The sequence below is a fragment of the Mesoplodon bidens genome (genome assembly GCF_964165515.1).
Source record: "Mesoplodon bidens genome assembly, contig: HAP1_SCAFFOLD_97, whole genome shotgun sequence".
Classification (NCBI taxonomy): domain Eukaryota; kingdom Metazoa; phylum Chordata; class Mammalia; order Artiodactyla; family Ziphiidae; genus Mesoplodon; species Mesoplodon bidens.
The window spans coordinates 1,031,837-1,046,245 of record NW_027672422.1 but is presented as its reverse complement, the minus strand read 5'-3'; the positions used below and the strand labels follow the sequence as shown (position 1 = coordinate 1,046,245).

The following is a 14,409-nucleotide window of genomic DNA, read 5'->3' as shown; positions in this document are numbered from 1 at the left end:
CCAGCGTATGGAAGTCACGTTGCTCCATGTCTCTGCCAACACATTTGTGTTGATTGTGCTGTTCATTTTAGCCATTGTAGTGTGTGTGTATTGATGGCCATTTGTGGTTTTATTTTGTAATATCCTGGCTATCAGTGAGATTGAGCACCTTCTCATATATTTAGTAGATGCTCAAGTAACCTCTCTAGGGAAGCACCTATTAAAGACTCTTGTTCATTTTCTGTTAGTTGTCTTTTCCTTACTGATTTGTAGCAAGTTCTTTATGCAATCTGGATATAAACCATCCTCCCACTTTGGCTTGCATTATGTCTCTCTTAGTGATGTCTTTAAAATTCTTATTTTATTCTTGTTTAGACTTTATTTTTTAACATAACAAATGCATCTGTGTATTTTTTATGGTTAATGGTCTGTGCCAAAGGTTTAAGAAACCTTTCCCTGCTGCAGGTCATAAATATATTATCTTAACATCTAGAACAGGTGTCAGCAAACCACAGCTTGCAGATCTACCCTGTATCCTGTTTTTATACTGCCCAAGTGTAAGGTTCTTACATTTTTTTAAGCTTTTGAAGAAAAGATGATGATGAATATGCAACAGACACCATGTGTAACCTGCAAAGAAAAATCTGGCTCTTTACAGAAAGTTTGCCAATCCCTTTTCTAGAGGCTTCGCTGTTTTGCCGACCTGGAATGGATTTTGTACACGAGTAAGATGTAGGGGCCATGTTTCATTTTTTTTCCCTAATGGAGATGTAATTACCCCAGTAGTGTTTATTGAAAAGATTATCCTTTCTCCATGGTCTGCAGTGTCATATTTGTTACAAATCTAATGTCCATTTAATGCACTCGCCTTTTTCTGGACTCCTTTCTTCTTTGTTGGATCATTTGCCTACCTTTCTGCCCATATCACATTGCTTAATTTTACTTAATTAAGCTTTATTATAAACATTAATGAGCAAGTCTGCTTACCTTGTTTGGCCTTAAGAGTACGTTGGCTATTCTTGTCCCTTTGCATTACCATGTAAGTTTTAGAGAAAAAAATGATGTGGACATTTGTTAAGAATTGACATCATTCTAATACTGATTTGAATACGATACATACTGTCAGTTATTTAGGTTTACTTTCAGTAATGTTTTACAGTTTTCTAGGGAGAGGTTTTGCAGATCATCATTGGTTAGATTTTTTTTTCTTTTGGTGTCATAATTATTTAAGTGACTATCTCTAATAGAGATGGACCTAAAAATACATAGTATTTTTGCTGATAATTCATTATTTTGTTGCTAAAGTATGAACCATGATTTCTTAATATTAGATAGCTAGACAGTGTTCAAGTTTTTCCGTTTCCTCATAAAGAACAATTTATTTCAGCCTGCTTGAATTAAGATCCAAGTTAGGTCCACTCACTGACATTGTTAATATGTCTTCTTCAATTACAATTGTCTCCTTCATGGATCCCTCCCGCTTTGTAATTTATTTTTTGAAGAAATTGTGTTGTTGACACTGTAGAATTACAGGGTCTGTGTCTGGGTCTTGCTGATAGCATCCCCCTGGTGGTGTTTAGTATGTTTTTCAGTCCTTTGTACTTTTTTGTAAATTGATAGTTGGATCTAGAGGCTCGATCAGTTTCATTTGACCTAATATTTTTGGCAAAACTAGTTCATAGCTGAGGTTGGTGTGTTCCTTTATCAGGAGGTGCTTGATCTCTAATTTCTCTTTTTGTAATACTTATAACCGTTGATCCTTAATGCCTAGATTAATTATTTTACTAAAGGATACAAAATGGTGATATTTTTATTTGATCATTTCTTCATTTATTTGCTATTGTAGTTCTGTAAAGAAAAAGTGCTCCATTTTATTTGATTGCTCAGTAGTATACTGAGTATAAAGAAGGGTAGAATAAGTATTGATACTTGACTCCTGACCAGTTTTCAAAATAATGACTTAATTCTCTGCAAGTGCTGGGTAGACCAGTGAACTTTAAAAAAATGTTTTTTCGTTATGAACACATGGACTTAAATACACTTGTTTCAAGTCTTTGTAATTGGTTTCTTCAAGTTGGCTCCTGAGCCCTTTAGACAGGCTAGTCTTTGAGAGCTTTCTTGCTACCTGATATAACCGATACCATCTATATGTTTTATCCTGTATGTGAGCTTTCAATTTTCTAAGTAGCCGTAGTATCTTTGGGTAGAAAAAGTTATTTCAAGATCAGTATTGGCATGTTATATGCTGTTTTCAAGTAATACATGTAAACATAAGGATACAGAAAGGTTAGAAGAGGAAGATTGGAGAAAGCTACTCATGCAAACCCAACTAATTGAAACTTGTTTTGCTCTGTTAATACCAGACTAAATAGACTTTACGGCAGAAGAGCATTATTTGAGATTAAAAGCGAGTATTTCACAATGATAGCAAGTTCAGTGAACAGAAGATAGGACCATTTTGAAAAACTAATAAAATATATAAAGAAAAAACTGATAGAACTAGAGTGTACTCTTTACATATATGTGAGACCTTTGAACCATTCATTTTTTCTTTTCTTTTAGTTTGGAAATTATACGTCAACTTGTACCTCTTTTGCCATTTAGTAGTTTAGGTGAACACTTAGAGCGTACATGATTCAAAGTTTACAGATTTCATCGATACTTTAAGTGTCTCCATAGATAAGGCAAAATCTTAAAAAACTTTAACCCTGTTTATCTGTTCCGCTTTGTATATTATTATTGTTACGTATTTTAACTCTATATTTTAAACTGTGTTATACATACAGTTGGTCCTCTGTATTTGCGGGATTTGCGTCATCGGATTCAAGCGTGGATTGAAAATATTCAGGGAAAAAAATTCCAGAAAAACATGTTTGCTCTGCACCAGCACCTATTTACATACCACTTATGTTGGATTTACAACTATGTCCATAGCGTTTGCATTGTATTAGGTATTATAAGTAATCTAGAGATGATTTAAAGTGTACTGGAGGATGTGCGTGGGTTATATGCAAATACTATGCCGTTTTACATAAGGGACATGAGCATCTGAGGATTTTGGTGCCTGCGGGAGTCCTAGAACCAATTCAAGGACTGTACTCTGTGTAGTGCCTTGTGCAGCCCTTTTTTGTTTGTTTGTTGATTCTAGTAGTTCATGTATTCTCTCCTGGTGCTTTGCTTATTTCTAATATGTTGGTCATTGTCTTTGGAAAGCTATTTAAAAAATAATCAGGGGCCTAGGATGATAGGATGTCCTCTTCCAGAGAGGATTTTTCTTTGCTTCTGCCAGGATTCTGGGAGTACTAGCAATGTGGGATCATCTTAATCCGGCTTAAAGGATTGAGCTTTCCTGAAGTACTCAGGTGAATTGAAGCTGCCTTCATTGTTGGGTGTAGTCCTTCATGGTCCCTACCTGAAGCTTGAGGGCTACCAGGATGCCTACTTTATCTATGCAGGCCCTGGACTCCAGTTTTTGTCTCTTTTTTTGTACAAGGCTATCCCAGGTACTGCTCAAATTCCTGGCTGCCACTCCCTGAGGAGTTCAGATGTTTCTAGGGAAAATACTGGGCTGACCCTTACGGATCTCCACCTTGTTCTGGATCTCAACAGAGTGATTCTTCATTGTTGTATTTGCTCTCTGATGCCTTCAAATAGACATTTCTTACATGATGCATTTTTAAAATTCTTTTTAGACTTAGTAGTTCAGTCTACTTAATCCTAGTACTTCGTGCTTTGGTTCAGTATGTTGCTGCTGGATTTGGCAGTTGGTACTGAACTTTTTTTAATTTTAGAGCTTGCTCTGTTTTCCCAGCCCCATTTATTTTACTACTGTCCTTTCCCCCTTGTTTGAAATGCCACTAGTAGGCTCAAAATTCTTACGTGTACATGGATCTGTTTCCAGATTTTCTCTCGGGATTTTGAAAGCAGGGCACAAAAGTGAAAATTCCTTGATTAAAAACTAAGGTAAACTTCAAGGAAAAGAAATGTATTAGCTACTTTTGAATATTATGACTTCATCTATTTTGGCTTTGTAGCAGGTTTTAAGAAGACTTTTATAATGCTGTGTGATCAATATTTGTCAATGCTGACTAGCTTAGACTATCATTTTGAAGTATGTACAAAGTCCGCTAGTGCTGTATACTTGCTTGAACTTAGTACAAGCGTTTAATATCCTTTAATCTCATGTAAACTAATTCTGTTAGAATAAATGCTGGCTTCTTCTTGTGTTATAGTTTATCTTGAGGAATGTGAACTAGCTAAACAGCTTCATCCAAAGGAAAATGATTTGGTGTTTTTGGTTCCTGAAAGACTAAATGGAGAGAAGAAGGATATAGAGAGACATCGCCTGCAAGTTCCCCGTGAACATTACTGTGGCTATGTTCATACGTTCCGCCGCACTTCAGTCAGTAAGTACCTAATGAGACATGGAAGAGAAATCTGTCAGCAGCTCATCTTTTCATCTCCCTCTAAATTAGGCTTTACTAGCCATGTATTTGCTATACATTTACCAGCCCTCTATTTGCTGTCCATTTACCAGATGTATGTTTGCTCTATGTTTACCAGACTGTATTTGCTAGGTTGATTACTTACCATTCAGAGTCCTCTTTTAGTTTTTCTAGACTCAGCTGGAAAAGGCCCAGCACGTATTGCTTTAGACTTAGGATTTTAAAGCTTTCTTTTTTAATGTCTTCTCCTTCTAGTAAATTCCTTCATCTGTCAGTGTGTTTGTTATAAAACCGACAGTTTGCAAACCATCTGTTTGTTAAATCACATTCCAGCCTTGGTTTGGGGGCTAATTATTGATGAGCAGACCAAACACAGAACTAATTGTAAGGCAACTGGAGGGGTTTACTGTTTCATCACTCCCATCCATTGTGGTGTAGGGACTTCTCTCCCTAAGGTAGCATAACAAAAATAATGTTAGCTTGAATTTAAGGACTACTGACTGTGTGCCAGCCAGTGTGCCCTGTCCTTCCTGTACACATTTATCATCTTTTCCCAGAGCCCTGCAAAGCAGAATGGTTTGTTCCCTGCTCATTGGGAAATCAGAGTTCAGGGATGTTAAGTAACGTATCCAAAGGCATCCTTACTATTAAACACTCGGTCCAGAATTGAAACCTAATTTTGTTTGACTACGAAGTCCACATGCTTGATATATGCCAAGCTGCCTTTTTGACATTGCTGCTCTCTTAGTCTCTGTTATGGGCAGATAATATGTGATCATTATTCCTTCCCCTTTTTGTATCATATCTTAAAAATAGCAACAAAGCTCGTAGAGTTTAACATCGTGCCGCATCATAACTGGTGTGCCATGTCCACTATTGTGTGGTCAGAGCTCAGTTCTTTGTGCAAGATGCATTGAGCACCAGGAATATCTAGCTTCATCTGTGCTTTCAACTCTTACAAGTGGTTACATTTGCCATAGTTCTGTTGCTAAGATTTAGTAATTGTTTCTGTCTCCTTCCCGGAACTCCTCATGCATCCAACTACCTGACGTCTCCATTTGGAGATTATTAGACATTTCAAACCTACTCCAAAAGGAAGCACTTGATTTACTGCCTGACATCTGCTGTTGCTCCGTTTTTTCCCAACTCAGCATGTGGGACCTCCATCCCATTCTTCCAGTTGCTCAGCCCAAAACCTCAGAGTCATCCTTGAGTCCTGCTTTCCCTCGCACGCTCCATCTAATGCATCAGGAAGTCCTGTCGGATCTTCCTTGGCCATATATCCTACATCCAAGTGCCACCTCTCCTGCTGCCTCCTGGCCCACGTGACCATTCACTTTTACCTAGATTTTAGCCTCTTAAGTTGTCTTCTTGTGCTTTTTCCATTGCAGTTTATTCTTCATTCGCGATAAGTGATTCTTTTACTGTGTGACTTAGCGTGTGTCACTTACCTGCGCGGAGCTGTCCTGTGCTCTTGACCTGACTCAGAGTCATGTTCAGAGTGGTTAACTGCAGAGCCCTCTGAAGTATAGCTGCATTTACCGTCTTGGTCTTCTAGCTCGCTTCTCCCTGCTTTTCCTTCTAGCCATTCTGGCCTTCTCCCTGTTGTGAAAATAATCCAGGCACCTCGCTGCCCCATTGTCTTTGCAGTTGCTGATTCTCTGCCTGTAACCCACTTTCCCCGGTTACGGGCATGGCTCACTCACTTAATGCCATGGCTCTGCTCAAATATCATATCAGGAAAACCTCCCCTGACTCTCCTGTCTACAACAACACTCCCTCACAACCCTCATCACTTCCTCATCCCCCTTCTCGGCTTTCTTCCTAGCACTTACCATCACCTGACATGTTTATTTGCTTATCTGCCCCCTTCTCCTAAAAAATAAGCCTCCAGAGGACAGGAATGTTGCCTGGTTCTTAGGAGGCAGTCAGTAGATACTTACTGAGAAAATTATTTCAATGATGTATAAAAAACATGTTACAGGGCTTCCCTGGTGGCGCAGCGGTTGAGAGTCCGCCTGCCGATGCAGGGGACATGGGTTCGTGCCCCAGTCTGAGAAGACCCCACGTGCCACAGAGCGGCTAGGCCCGTGAGCCATGGCCGCTGAGCCTGCGTGTCCGGAGCCTGTGCTCTGCAATGGGAGAGACCACAACATTGAGAGAGGGCTGCATACCACAAAAAAAAAAATGTTACAAAACAGCTTGTTCTGAATAACCTTTTTAACTGGACACTGTTATTCACTGGCAACTGAAATTGCTTTTTCTCCTTCTTGATAATAGTGCGTAATGGGAAATCTGAGTGTTCCCTTTCCATCCAGACTCAACATAATTTACCAGTCAATTTAAATGAATTCGTGAAATGTCTTGTAATCAGCTCTCTGGTGACTACACAGAGGAAGTTGAAAGCCATGTCTTTGCTGAGTGGTCGGAACCAACTGGCCAGAGCCGTTCTGAATCCAAACCCCATGGACTTCTGTACAAAAGATTTACTAACTACAGCATCTGAGAGAATTGTGAGTGACAGACATTTGATAACAGGGAAAGTCAGAACATTTCATGTCAAGATGTTAAAGCATGTTATTTTTATCTGTCACACATTCCCTGTCATCTACAACAAAGACATAGTCACCATGTGTGCCCAGTGACATTTTTAGTGCTTAGTTTTCTTTAATATTGCAAAGTAGTTCTTTGTGTTAAGTTAGTCAGCTTACCTCAGGAAAAAAGGTAGAGTCCAAAAAGGAATTGAAAACATGCTTGCAGAGCAGCATTAAAATGTGAGGTGAACGTCCTACTTAACTGTTTGTTAGGTAATTAAATACAGGAGTAAGAGGAGGTTTAATGGAATGACTTTTGCATTTGAATGATCAGTGGAGCATTGACTGGTACTGTTGTCAGTGTGACGACGAAGTTGTGATTTTTGTGTGAACACATATTTCTCATTGTTGTAAGAGTTGGGTGTAAGTTCCAGGAAATTAACACAGAGACAGGCGGAAGGAAAGGAATGTTATTTGAACCCCTGTCTTGTGTTAGGACTTTCATATGCATTTTCTCAGTCAGTTCTCACCCTCTAAGGAATCCCAGATTTAATGATTGTCAAAGCCTGAAGCCCAGAGAGGTTAGGAGTATAGAGACCTAGCTTTTGAGTGAAACTGAGGTGTAGACTCAGATCTGACCCAAAATCCCTGTTGTTTTGACTGTATCACTTGTGTTAGCAAAGGAAGTCTTGGAATGTTTTTACTGTCTAAAGAGAGGATTGACTAAAATGGGAAGAACCACGTAATAAAAAGAAGAAAAGTACAAAACAGTTTATTGTGATCATCTTTATAAGAATCACAAATAAAAATATAGTTGTTGTGGTTGTAGGTGGACTGAGGCCTGTAGACTCATCAGTAGCTCTTTCCAGTAGCGAAAGTGGTTCTTAGATTAAGGGTCATTTTGGGGTTTTGCCTGATCACCACCAAAGCTTCTGTCTGACAAAGGTCAGCAGCAGTTCAAACAGATGTCTTCCACTCTCTCGCTCTCCTGTGCCATCCCAGGAAGAACCGCTCGTTCTCACTAGTGTCTTTTGTATAGATTGCCTACCTAAAAGATTTCAATGAAGACCAAAAGAAAGCGATAGAAACTGCATATGCCATGGTGAAACACTCCCCAGCAGTTGCCAAGATCTGTCTGATTCATGGACCACCCGGGACAGGAAAATCAAAAACCATTGTGGGCCTCCTGTACCGCCTACTGACAGAGGTAGAGTGTGCACGAGGGCATCTGTGCCCTTAATTGAGTATGTTGTTTTACTTTACCGTGTAAATAAGTACTAAAGTGTGTTTTTCCCTTCACTTCTGTGTATCTTTTTGATACTGTGTGGAACTATATCAGATAAAGCGGTAGCAGAGGTAGAGAAGGTTATAAGAAATAAAAGGAACAGAAAATGTTATCTTGTGTGAAACTAATTCTAAGGGCTAGAATAGTGGTCTTCGGGCTTTATTATAGGTCACGGCTAATCCCAGGAGACAATCTTGAATGTATTCCTGGGTTACATTTTGGATTGAACATTGAATAAAATAAGTGGATAGTAAGGTAAGGCTCAGAGAAGTTAGATTTTATGCCAGAGTAATTTATTTTTTCGGGCACACCATGCGGCATGTGGGATCTTAGTTCCCCGACCAAGGATCAAACCTGGGCCCTTGGCAGTAAGAGGACTGCGTCCTAACCACTCGTTGGCCAGGGAGTTCCCAGCCAGAGTAATTTTTTAACATCAGTGTAAGATGTAGGTGCTTTTATTTACTTTTAACTAGTTATTAGGGGAACTTTCAAATATATGTGACAGTAGAGAAGAGCTATAACACTGCACAATAGAGCTTATCAGTATTGTTTGTTTTTTTGTTTGTTTGTTTATTTGTTGCAAATTGTCGAACCAGAGGAGGGGGCATTCAGATGAGAACTCCAATGCCAAAATCAAACAAAACCGTGTCCTTGTGTGTGCACCTTCCAATACAGCTGTTGATGAACTTACGAAAAAAATTATGCTTGAATTCAATGAGAAGTGTAAAGACAAGAAGAATCCTTTAGGTATGATACTTATGTGGGCTTTTCATTTGTTTTTGTTTTCAGTGTTTAGTGTGGTAACTTTGAATGACAAAGAGAAAGCCAGTTCTGGTCATTTTTTCTACTTGAGGCTGTGGCCCATGTGTACTTACTGCTTTGTTTACTGAATATTTTGGAGCATTTATTCTGTGCCAGGCCCTGTGCCGTTTGAAACACCTTAGAGCAGCCCTTGATTCAGTTGTGTAGGGGTTAGGGAAGACTTTTAGAGGAAATGATATCTAAGATGAAACTTGGAAGAGCAATGAGGAAGTGAAGTGGGGAGAGGACTCTGGTGGAACTTACTGTACATAAAAAGGACCAGAAGCCAGAGAACCGTGGATGGTTCAGTCTAGCTAGAATATAACGAGGTCCACCAAGGCAAGGGCTTTTAAAAATGTGTTCATTGTAGTAACCCCCGTGCCTGGAACAGTGCCTGGCACTCAGTTGGGACTTAGTAGATGTTTAGTGACACAAAAGCTAGAGCAGTCATCACTTACGGTTACCGAGTGCTCACTATGTGTCAGTACTCAGAGTAATCCTCTGAGCCATGCAATAAATAACCTATCTACATTTTATAGGCGGAGAAGCTGAGGAGTTGAGATGTAAAGTATACCACAGGGACAAGTCTTTTCAGTACAGTTGACAGATTGAAGAGCATTGCCACCGAGGATTCGGAATGCTTGAGCGAATGTGTAAAGTCATTTCTGTGCACTTAACCTTAACACCTCCTCTCACACCAGCCATCCTGAGTGGCATGGTTATGGCTCTGGGTCGGGCTGCTCTTCTAAGCACATGTATCTCGTCTTCCCTAAGCAAATTTTATTTTCCTTGATGTTACCTGGCAGTGACCTAAATCAGTTAAGATTCAATTAGGCTTCAAATAATAGACACTCCAACTACAGTGGCTTAACTATGATAGAAGTTTATTTCCTTCGTACTCAGAAGCCCAGAGATGGGCAGCTGAGGGATGATACTGACGTGATGACTCTACTTCCGAGTCTTCAGAGACCTAGGGTCTTTCTACCTTGTTGCTGCACTACGTGGGACGCCCCCACTCCTTAGTGCACCTCATGGTCAGAAACAGCTGCTCCAGCACCAGTAGTCCCATCTAGCAAGTGCAAGGAAAAAGGGACAGATATACTAGCTGTGCTTTAAGGAAAGTTCTGAGGTGCTGCCAGTAGCACCTCTGCTTATTTCCTTTTGGCCAGAACTTAGTCCCGTGGCCACACCAGCTGCAGGAGCAGCCAGGATGTGTCGTCTGTCTTCGCAGGGATCACACACATTTCCCCTTTTATTGCACATGTATTAGCTACATGTAGAGGTCATTTGCTTTTAAAACTGAAAATGCATTGTGAACGGCAACTTTTCTACTCACCATTATGTTTGTGAGAACTATGACTTTATGTATCGCTGTATATGGATACGGTCATTCATGTTAACTGCTGTAGGGTGTCTCATCTATGAGTGCACAGTTCATTCGTTATCCATTGATAGAGATGTAAGTTCTTTCCCTTTTTTTTTTTTTGTTATTTCAAACTTAATTCCTGTACTTGTGCCTGTTTCCCCAGTGCAGGATGAAAACGTTTACTGCAGTGACTGAGTTGTATTGTGTTGTACTGTACCGCAGCTGAAGGGAGTACACTGGAGTACTGTGTTCTTACTCACGTCTCCTGAGTATTCATACAGGCTGCTAGGGCAGTGCTTTCACACTGTGGCTTGTGACCAGTTAGTGGATTGTGAAATCAGTTTAGGGAGATCAGAACCAGCATACTTACACAAGATAAGATAGAACAGAAGAGAACAGAAAAGATTAGAGTGTAGGTAGTGAGGGGTAAAGTATTGTTTTGTGAAACCTGTTTTATTGGTGAGGTATGAGTGTACTGGCTTTCAATGTGAAGTGTACCTCATACTATAGATCACGGGCAAAAGAGTTTATAAAAACACTGGTCTAGTGTATATATACCTAGAAATGAGAATGCTGGGTTGAAGGATTTGTGCTGATTCTAGATAGTGCCCGGTTCTGCTCCAAAGTAGTTGTATCAAATTATACAACCGAGAACAGTTCCCGCGTGGTTTTCACTTTCCTTTCCCTGAGGGAGGGTAATAAGCCCTTTTTCAGGTGTGGGCTGTCAACACGAGAAGGCTGGGACGAAGGTGGCACAAGTGTAGGGTCTAGGTTGTATTTTTAATATTTTTGTTAGAGAGAAAATGACATCTCTTGTCAGTAAAGATGGCTTTTTTCTTCTTATTCAGTACTTTCATTTTTGCTTCTTTTCACTATGTCCAGTGGTCCTGGGTGTCCTTTACAGAAATACCTTGGACATCTCACCATTAAGTGTGATGTTTGTTCCTGGGGTTTGGTATATACGCTTTTATCAGGTTAAAAAAGTCCCCACCTAATTAGAGTTTTTTAATGAATGGGTGTTGAATTTTACTGCATGCAGTTTTTTTTCATTCATATGCCCCTCCCCCTCACCATATGGCAGTGCAAGCACAGAGTCCTAACCAGGGAATTCTGCTTTTCTTTTCTTTCTTTCTTTCATTCTTTCTTTTCTTTCTTTTCCTTTCCTTTTTTTTTTTTTTTGTGTGTGATATGCTGGCCTCTCACTGTAGTGGCCTCTCCCGTTGTGGAGCACAGGGTCTGGACGTGCAGGCTCAGTGGCCATGGCTCCCGGGCCTAGCCGCTCCACGGCATATGGGATCTTCCCGGACTGGGGCACGAACCTCTGTCCCCTGCATCGGCAGGCAGACTCTCAACCACTGCGCAACCAGGGAAGCCCCTTTTCTTTTCTTTCTTTTCTTCTTTCTTTCCATACCCTGAGGCTTAAGGGATCTGAGTTCCCCGACCAGGGTTTGAAACCAGGCCCATGGCAGTGAAAGTGCCGAGTCCTAACCACTGGACTGCCAGGGAATTCCCTACAATGCTTTACTAATTTGAAAATATCTTTGATTCCTAGAATAAGGTCTGCTTGGTTGTGTACTATTATTTTTTTACCACATTGCTGGATTGCTATTGATTTTTTTAACTGACGGCAGCCTATAATTTTTCTTTGTCATATCTTTGGTTTTAGTATTGAAGTTATACAGACTTTAAAAATGAAGTTAAACAGGGCTTCCCTGGTGCCGTAGTGGTTGAGAGTCTGCCTGCCAATGCAGAGGACATGTGTTCGTGCCCTGGTCCGGGAGGATCCCACGTGCCACAGAGAGGCTGGGCCCGTAAGCCATGGCCGCTGAGCCTGTGCGTCTGGAGCCTGTGCTCCACAATGGGAGAGGCCAGAGCAGTAAGAGGCCCGTGAACCACACACACAAAAAAAAAAGAATTTATACAGACATTTATTTGGGATGTTTCATAAATGACAGGGAATTACCTGTTACTTGAAGGTTAATTTGTTTTTAGTGTTGTTTTTTGGGGGGCTTCTTGTTTGTTTGTTTTTTGTCTGTTTTTTGACAGATGGGTAAGTTTCTGTGTGCTGAATGTCTTTAATTGTTGGTTTATTCAAGTTTTCTACATTTGAGTGAGTTTTGCTAATTCATATTATTCAAGAAAAATCTCCACTTCACCTTAGGTTTTCAAATATATTGGTATAACATTGTTCACTGTATTCTCATTTTTAAAATCTCAACTGTATTTTGGTTGGGTCACCTTTGTCATTCTCTGTATTATGTGTTTAGGCTCTAAGTCCACATGTGGCATGGGCCTATAGTTGGAAAGTCCTAGAAGAGAGTTTTTTTTTTCCCAGCTAAGCCCAGGCCAAGATAGATTCATGTCGTTTTCATCCTTCCACCTCTTCCATGCCCTCTTGCTTTCTAGTGGACGTTAAAATCCAAGCCCCCATTATAAAATTTCTATATGTTGATTGGAATGGTAGTTTTGCTGATGTAGATATTTGTCAAACTCTGTAGAACTAAGGATTTTTAAATCTCTGCATTTGATTGTATGTAAATGAAAAAACAAACACCTAAGCATCTAGAGAGTGACCAGCCCTCACCCTGTTCCCTCCAGGGAAGCCACAGCAGCTCAGGGGCTTATACCTCTGATTTTCACCTTTCTCTTTGTTTTTGGCCCCTAGGAATTTCTCTTACATCCTTCTGAGCTCACCCTGCAATTTAAAGGATGTCTGTTTTAATTTCTGGAGCATTTTTAGATGCTTATAGTGGCTATAAATCTCATCCACCTTTCTGGTAGAAACACAACTTAGCAATTTTGACACCTTCAAGTAAATGTTGGTCAGAGAAGATGGCTTCAAATTTTAGAAGAATGAGCTGAACTAGGAACAAAAATATGTGTAAACAGCTGTATAATGAGTTCATTTATTCATTCAGTGTATGTTTATTGTACTTACATGCCAGCTGCGGTTCTAGGCTGTGACCAAAACAAAACCTGGTTCTTATGGGACTTGGCTTCAGTGGAAGGAGATAGCAAACAAGTATGTGATGTGTCAGATTGGGATAAGTGCTAATAAACGCTGCATGATTGCTATAGTTTAGTAGTTCAGTGAAGCAGTGGGAGACTTTTAGATTAAATAATATCTGAAATGTGCTAACCTAAAATTAAAATGTGGTTAATAAACCAGTTAAATGATGCTGACAGTTTTTGGAATTACCATATTCCAGAATTTCCAGCATCTTGTGTCCCTTAGATCCTGGAGTGGCATTGTGATGTGGAACAGTGTTTCAAAACCGTGGTTCTCAGTATTCTGCAGAAAAGCATTTGATGGTCCTGTAAGATTCTGTTTGGGGAATTCAGACCTGCATTAATAGAGAAAAGTCTTCATCTTCGAAATATCCTATGGTCAAGAAATTTGTTTTATTTTCACTCGCCATTTCCCAAATACATTTTACCATGGAGTGATGTATAGAACATAGTTTGAGAAGCATTAGTGTAATAGAATCTCAACTCTGCAGTGTACTGCTTGTGCAACCTCAGTAGCTTTTATTAGGTGGAAATAAATCCTTGCCTTATAGGATTCTTATGAAGCAAATCTAAAAGAATGTGTGTGGAACCTCTAGCGCAGTTCCAGGTATTTGGTTGATTAATAGTTCATGTTAGCTCCCTTCTCTGATTGTTAATATATTTGCTTAGAAATAATTATTATGTACAGAAATTGACAGCATTCTTATTAACCTCTAAGTGTGACTTCTATCAACAGGAAACTGTGGAGATATAAATTTAGTACGTCTAGGTCCAGAAAAGTGTATTAATACTGAGGTCCTAAAATTCAGTTTGGAGAGCCAAGTTAACCACAGAATGAGTAAGTACTGAATAAAGGTATATATAAATTGATTTCTGTTTCTTTTTGTATGGTAGAAAATGGCATGGGCATTAAAGGTAATTTGGAGACCCTAGAAGTAGTCTAGTTTTGAAAGCTAGTTTTTCTTCTCATCTGTATGCATATGTATGTAT

The 14,409-nt window shown here is 39.7% G+C and overlaps 1 protein-coding gene across 1 annotated transcript in view; it reads left to right on the top strand.

Annotated features, from left to right (window-relative positions):
• LOC308610217 (putative helicase senataxin) overlaps positions 1 to 14,409 on the top strand; it is a 61,774-nt gene that overhangs the window by 27,496 nt on the left and 19,869 nt on the right. Inside the window, exons 10-14 of the mRNA XM_081259441.1 lie at positions 4,212 to 4,385; positions 6,705 to 6,937; positions 7,998 to 8,165; positions 8,840 to 8,990; positions 14,156 to 14,257. Of these exons, the coding sequence (XP_081115567.1) occupies positions 4,212 to 4,385; positions 6,705 to 6,937; positions 7,998 to 8,165; positions 8,840 to 8,990; positions 14,156 to 14,257 (828 nt within the window). The remainder of the gene's footprint in view (positions 1 to 4,211; positions 4,386 to 6,704; positions 6,938 to 7,997; positions 8,166 to 8,839; positions 8,991 to 14,155; positions 14,258 to 14,409) is intronic.